The sequence below is a fragment of the Nylanderia fulva genome, unplaced genomic scaffold, assembly GCF_048542155.1.
Source record: "Nylanderia fulva isolate GAGA-0341 unplaced genomic scaffold, ASM4854215v1 Scaffold43, whole genome shotgun sequence".
Taxonomy (NCBI): Eukaryota; Metazoa; Arthropoda; class Insecta; order Hymenoptera; family Formicidae; genus Nylanderia; species Nylanderia fulva.
The window spans coordinates 1,333,518-1,341,269 of record NW_028190510.1 but is presented as its reverse complement, the minus strand read 5'-3'; the positions used below and the strand labels follow the sequence as shown (position 1 = coordinate 1,341,269).

At 44.6% G+C, this 7,752-nt stretch overlaps 1 protein-coding gene across 1 annotated transcript; it reads left to right on the top strand.

The window, feature by feature from the left end:
- Nucleotides 1-253: 253 nt before the first annotated feature.
- LOC114931239 (uncharacterized) lies at nt 254-7,531 on the top strand. The gene is given in 7 exon segments (XM_029303202.2): nt 254-640; nt 2,038-2,184; nt 2,273-2,362; nt 2,529-3,452; nt 3,454-3,933; nt 3,935-5,899; nt 5,901-7,531. Coding segments are annotated over 7 exon segments (4,044 nt in total). The 5' UTR covers nt 254-472; the 3' UTR covers nt 6,171-7,531.
- The last annotated feature ends 221 nt before the right edge of the window (nt 7,532-7,752 follow it).

The following is a 7,752-nucleotide window of genomic DNA, read 5'->3' as shown; positions in this document are numbered from 1 at the left end:
CAATTAAAACAATCAATCCGAACTCACCTCGTTCTTCTCTCGATCGATATATGGGATTTCGAAGGAATGCGAAGGAAAAAACACACGCGAAAAAGGGTAAAAACACAGGCGAAAAAATGTAGAAACGCACTCGCGAGAGACACTCGTCGAAAGACGAGATGAGCGAAAGCGCGCCAACTTCTCGCCGCGCGACTCGAAACGTCATCGCTCGCGCCATCTGACAGCTGCGCTGTCAAGCTGGGACGCGTGGAACACGCGGAACGGATCTGCGCTCTCCCCCCCGGTGTCAAGTAACTCACGAAGTGGCGTGTCCTATCCTCAGGCCGCAAACAAAACGCTGCGTCCCCTAACCTGGGTCTTTCTGGAGAAGAAGAAGGAAAGTACGTCACGTAGAAGAGCCTTCCGAGTTCCCGCCTCGCTAAGCGTGCACGAGTAGCTTTTATTCAGAGCACACTTCGAGCCGGTGTCCGCGATGGAGGACGAGGACGTGGTGGAGATCGGGAACGTGGAGACGGTCTGCCGGCTGTGCTTGTCCACGGACGGCCCCAGGTCGTCCGTATTCGACCAGAACCGAGAGAAGGAGGAGGATGCGTCCGGGCTGCCACTGGCCGCCAAGATCCAGGCTTGCCTGTCGATCCAGGTAAGAACTGCCAGGAAGAGTCGTCTTCGTCTCGTTTACGAGAATCTACGGGTCTGTCTCCGATGAGATCGACCTTGGTTGATGCTCGATTGTGTTAGCTTTGAGGTTATATCCGCGAGCAGGATTGATGATGAAGTTGGAGAGAGGTGCTCAATCTCCTTAGGACTCGTTTGGTGTCTTCAGTTTCTCTTCTTTCGATGCATTTTCTTCTAATATTGACTTATTTTAGATGAATGAATTAATTAATGGATGAGGGAGATAATTATTTTGGATGCAGCATGCGAGCTAAATTCTTGAACCTTTTACAGAGAGAAATAACAATATGTAAATGTAAATTTAATGAAAATAATTTTTAGAGATCGAGTAATATTAAAACAATGTTGTCAGCTTATGGTTTGATGTCTTCAGTTTCTCTTCTTCTATTACATTTTCTTCTAATATTGACTTATTTTAGATGGATGAGTTAATTGATGGATGAAGGAGATAATTATTTTGGATGCAGCATGCGAGCTAAATTCTTATACCTTTTACAGAGAGAAATAACAATATGTAAATGTAAATTTAATGAAAATAATTTTTAGAGATCGAGTAATATTAAAACAATGTCGTCAGCTTATGGTTTGATGTCTTTAGTTTCTCTTTTTCTATTACATTTTCTTCTAATATTGACTTTATTTTAGATGAATGAATTAATTGATGGATGAGGGAGATAATTATTTTGGATGCAGCATGCGAGCTAAATTCTTATACCTTTTACAGAGAGAAATAACAATATGTAAATGTAAATTTAATGAAAATAATTTTTAGAGATCGAGTAATATTAAAACAATGTCGTCAGCTTATGGTTTGATGTCTTCAGTTTCTCTTCTATTACATTTTCTTCTAATATTGACTTATTTTAGATGAATGAATTAATTGATGGATGAGTGAGATAATTATCTTGGATGCGACCATGTGAGCTAAATTTTTATATCTTTTAAAGAGAAGTAACTATATGTAAATAGAAATTTTATGAAAATAACTTTTGGAGATCGAGTAATATTAAAACAATGTTATCAGCTTATGTAGATATTGATGGATAAATTTATAAAAACTTTAAGTAAGGAGTTTTAATTATAAATGTAAACATCTGTTAATGAGGGCAGAAAATGAGGCATAGTTTACCTAAAATTTTAAATTTGCTCTTCGCTTTGTTTTTTTGATATTCTGTTTTTTATATTTAAAATAAAATATATAAGAAAAACATATAGAAACACTAAAAATATTTAAAATAGTAAAAGAAATTAGAAGCATGATACGAAAGAACAAAAATGCTAGATTTTCCTAATTAAGTGAGTTTGATTTGCTCAAAAGTTTGGAAATTGTTAAAATTTTAATGTGCTGAATGCTTTTTTCAGATTTCAGCCACCGATAGGCTGTCCACACTGATATGCACAAGTTGCGTAAAGAAAGTTAACCAGTGGCATACTTACAAGGAGTCATGTCTGCGTTCACAGGACACGTTGCAAGAATGGCTGTCAAGCGAGTCTCAACCAAATCCTATGGTGAATATATGATATTTCAAAATATATATATCTTGAAAATCCTTTAATCACTTCTATTTTGGTATTCACACTGTGCCCACATTTGTAGGTCATAACAATCAAGGACGAACCGATGGATATTGATTATGAGGACAATGTAGAAATTATTTCAGAGACTATCAATAACTTTGAACAAGCAGTAAGTATTTTTCTCATATGAGAAATAAGATGGCGAAAACTTATAACTTGAAATATTAGTATATAGATAATATTTTTTCAACATATTATTAACACATTTTTCAATATATTTTTCAACATATTATCAACATATTTTCAACATATCATTAAAAATATCTGTTTTTCAGGGTTCGTCGCCTCAAATAGTGGAAGACAAGGAGACTGACAAGGAAATACAAGAAGTAATAGATGAAACCGACGCGAATGTCGCACAAAAACAAAAATATTTGGAGACAATTCCATCTACTGCGGAGACAGATTCATCTACTGCAGAGACAGATCCATCTACTGCAGAGATAATTCCATCTACGGAAACAATTCCAGATCCATCTATTGCAGAGATAATTCCATCTACGGAAACAATTCCATCTACGGAGACAATTCCATCTACAGAGACAGTTCCATCCACCATGGAAATGGAACCTGACAATGATCAAGATGAGATAGATCAAAGTCAAGTAGACAAAGGTCAAGTGGATCAGCAGGCTGCTACACCTCTACGTGCTATTAAAACCGAGCCACCGGACGAGAACGATACCAATTGCACTATCGAACTAGAATCCATGAATAGCAACGAATTGTTATTGAATCCCATGACGGCTGCAGCAAAAGAGGATACGGTTATGGAGGCTGATTCCACGCAAAAATCTAACGCAACTAGTGTGTTGCCCAAGAAGAAGATGAGACGCGGTCCTCACACCCATTTCAGAGGGACACGCGTCTTTAAGAAGAAGTGCACGCATTGCCAGATATTCCTGCATTCCAAATATTCGTACATGAACCACATGAAGAGATTCCACAGCAAGGAGAACGATAGCATTGACAATTTGGAGTTATCGCAGAACGACGACGACGAAGAGATGGTGGAGGATTTAGAGGACGAGTTAGTCAGCATGGAGAAGGACGCGCCGCTGACGCAGGTCCAGCAGGAAATTATCAGCCAGTTGAAGACATTCTCCTGCTATTCTTGCGAACAGACATTCAACGATCGGCGTAGCACGCTTTCCCACATCCGCCAGCATCTGCCGGATTTGCGACCGTACACGTGCATTCGCTTGCTTGACCGAGTTTCCAGATCGGTCCATGTATCAATTACATTGCGGCGCGTCCTTCGAGTGTGCCATGAAGATCGCCCTGGTGATACCCAAGTACGGCAATGAACGGTATTTCACGTGCAACATGTGTCTGCGTTCGATGCGCGATAGGAAGGAGCTGCTGAGTCACTTATCCAAGCATTCCGACAAGCAGTACGAGGAGATGATGTCGCCGGCGCGCGCGCCACCCAAGCTGAAGCCGATGGCACCGTTGCCGTCCGGGAAAGGCAGTCCGGATAAAGCGCAGCAGAAGAACGTCGTCAGCGGGCCTTACAAGAACGGCGATCCGGCGCACAATCACGCTTGCGATCTCTGCGGTATGATCTACAGATACCGAACCAACATGTTCAAGCATCGCGAGTTCTGTCAGAGGCTGCAGTCGGAAGAGAGAGTTTCGTACAAGTGCATACACTGTTCCATGACATTCCTCGTGTTCAAGAAAGTTCCACACTCACATCACGGTCGATCACAAGAAGAAGGAGTTCACTTGCGTCGAGTGTAACTCGAAGTTCCGATCGCCCAGCGATTACCTGACCCATCATGAGAAACACCGCTCGGCTGTCCTTGCCGGAAATCGTCAGGTGACCCAGGACGACGCGCAGCGGAACGCAGTTCAGGCGCCGTTGAAGGAGCGAAACGTCAAATCGACCGCCAAGTCGAGAATCGGCACTCAGAAGTACAGTTGCGCGCTTTGCACTCAAGAGTTCTCCACGAGGTCGCAGCTGATCGAGCACCGGAATCTTCATCTCAAGGTGAAGATATATTCCTGCGCCATCTGTCACAGCATGTTCAGCAGCCCGGGCACGTTGGAGATCCACATGAAGGATCACGGTATCGAGGATCCGAATGAACGAAACGCCAATATCTCCTGCGTGGAGTACGGCAACCTGGACGAGGACGTGAGGATCGACGAGAAGAACGCGATGAACGCCAGCGCCATCTCGGATCCCGGCACGCAGATTCACGAGTGCTCCGAATGCGGCAAGGTGATGTCGAATTACTCCAATCTTCGCCGGCACACCAAGATCGCTCATCGGAACGCCAAGATCTACGACTGCGTCGAATGCTCGCTCATGTTTACGCGTAAGGAGCTCTATGATCACCATATGCAGATCAAACACAACACGAAGACGACATACCAGTGTCCCCAGTGCCCCAAGCAATTCATCTACCAGTCGAACTTCACCTATCATTTTCGCACCGCCCACCTGGAGAAATCGAAAAACGGTTACGCCTGCGATATTTGTGGCAAGGTTTTCGTTGAAGAGGCGTCGCTGAAGATACACCGAGGCTGGCATAACCGTACCAACTCTCGTCTGAGCACGCGATTCATCCTGGGTAATAAGAAGACGCCCGATAACGAGTCACAGATGGAATCGGCTGGCGTTGAGTCGGCCGAGAATTCGGAACGACCGGCGAGAGCCCGAAAATCCTTCCCTAATCCTCCGCTCCAGACAACGATGGCGTCGAAGAGGAACTTCCAGTGTCAAGTGTGCAACGACCGATTCAACGACGTCACGGAGCTGCGGAACCACCTGTGGGACGTCCATTGCGCCCGCAACAAACCGGAGAAGAGCTTCTCCAACGATGAGCTCCAGTGCGAGCTCTGCACGAACGTCTTCCCCGATCGGGAGACCTTGGCGTCGCACATGCGGTGGCACAAGGCCAACCCGATTCTCAGCGACATACGAAAGACGTACTCCTGCGACGTGTGCAGCAAGTCTTACAGCTCGAAGAAGGTTCTGTGGAAGCACAAGAAGCTTCACAAGCCCACCGTCCAAGCGTCGATCAAGTTCCAATCTTTGGCCAGGAAACCGATGGCCAGCCAATTCCTCTGTACTTTCTGCCGGAAGATCTTCTCCAGCAACCAGTCGCTCCAACGGCACAAACTCAACTTCCACAGTGAGGCGCAGAACCCGCAACGGCAACCGCAGCTACAAATGTACAATAGCGGTCGCAGATTATCCCACGACGACGTCGAGCAGCCCAAGTCGAAACGCATGAAGATGGATACTCCGATTTACGCGGACACTCTAACAATATGTAAGGTGCCGCCCTTCGCCATGGATTTCGCCGGCGAGAGGAGGAAGAAGCCGGTCATGTGTCACGTGTGCAAGAAGGTATTCCCGAGCATGAGCGTGCTGTACAAACACAAGCAGAACGTGCACAAGCGTAAGAACGTGATACCCGAGTGTATACCGATGTCGACTCAGGACGGCAAGTTCTCGTGCAACGTCTGCTACAAGGAGTTCCCCGGCCTGTCGAATCTACGACAGCACTTTACCATCAAGCACAAGAAGACCGCGGAATCCAATCATCAGCCGCCTGCTGCAAGCATCGAGGTGCTCCCTCCTCCTCCTCCTTCTCCTCCTCCTCCTCCGTGTCGAACGAGTCGCGAAGGAGGTCCCCGAGCCGGTCCACAACAACGTCCTGTACAGCTGCAAGCTGTGCAAGCAGTGCCACGTCTTCAACAGGGAGGCGATCACGAGCCATATCACCAATGTGCACAACGCGGTCTACCAGGCTGACAGCAGGACGTTCCACAGGGAGGTCAACCTGAGCGGGTACATCGTGAAGGGGGCGGTCGGGGCCACGTGTCCCAGATGTCACGTCAAGTATCCCAACAACCGGGCCCTGAAGATACACTACATCAAGTTCCACGAGAACGCCGATTAAAGGTTTCGCGAGTCGCCGGAAGACTTGAAAAGAGAAGGATTCTCCTCCACGAATCGCGAAAAGGGAGACGGACTGATGAGACTTTTTCATTCTTCCGAGATCATGGATTCTCTTCATTATTCCACGTTCTTGCGCTGCATGTTCCTGAGATTCAGCATCGATCGATCGATCGATTTTTACGTGATATAGGCGTTTTGTTTCTCGCGACACAATTCGGGGTAAAAATTTGCGAATGAAAAAAAGACGGCGAAGCTCTCTTGTTTACTATTAATTCACTTTACAATGCGCGATTAATTCTTCAAATCTTATATTTATAATAATTGTGTCGTTGTGTTAACAAAAGTTTTTTGTATTACACGTGCAGGCAAAGTGGCACTTTGTGTTCGTGTTTTCTGTGCGGAAAGCGGCCGATTTCCCACGCCGCCGTCTAGCGGCGACGCGGTGAGTGAATAAATCGCGTTCAAAGTCATTGCCTACGGCTGAACCGCGTTCAAAGTCATTGCCCACGGCTGAAGCCATGGACAATGACTTTGAACACGGCTATTCCCGCATCGTGCCACCGCATGATGGCGGCGTGCGATCGGCCACCTCGCGCACAGAAAACGCGTACAAAGCCACTTTGCCTGCTACTTGTAATACAAAGTAGTATGTGTATCACGTGTGAATTGACAATTGTTCACTCGTGTGGGGGTGGTCGCACTCGCCTTCGACTCGTGCATCCATCCCCCGCACTCGTGACCAATTGTCAACTTTCCGCACTTGATACACAATATACTATTTTTTTCTTTTTTTACACGCGCGATCATTTCTTCTACAAACGCGAGCGGTTTTACACGTAGGCGATTTGTTATCTATTTGATACAGCAAACTTTGTAACTGACGTGTAAATATCGAGGCGATAAAATAGATATTACATAACTTGAGTGAAAAGAAAAAAGAAACAAAACCGTGTGCAGCCTCTCCAGGTATATTGTAGCTATATAAGTTGATTAATTGCTGCAGCCAGGTATGCAATCACGTGACAGTCCTCTGTCATAAGTGGAATTCGTAGAGTCTTGTCCTTGCATGTCGCGAATTGACGACTTTGATGCTTTTATATTTTCACAAAATAGAAATAATCTTCTTCCCGGTTACCCTTTCCTCCCCTCCGTGAATCGTTTTTTTTTTTTTCATTTTCGATCGATTTATTTATTACGTTTTGCAAGATCCTTTGTTGTCCACCTGGTTGCAGTGATAAACGAACGGATAATCTCACCTTAGAGGTGTACTGCAACAACTTTGCTTAGATTACTTTACCTACAATAGATTATAACAATTATTATATATAGAACGCAAAATAAATATCATAAATATCTTGCTTACGTCAAAAGTGGTATTTATTAAATTTCTTCCATTGTTACGTCCCATTATTTTCCGTTTAATTTATGCAGATTATACCTACATTTCTTATCGTTTGTTCCTTATTTTTCTCTTTAAACCGTATCAACCATGCGTTATGTATTAATTATTATATACGTATTGTTAGTTTGTAGTCGCGACATGTGAAAACTGTACCAATAAGAAAATTAAAATTGAAGGAAAA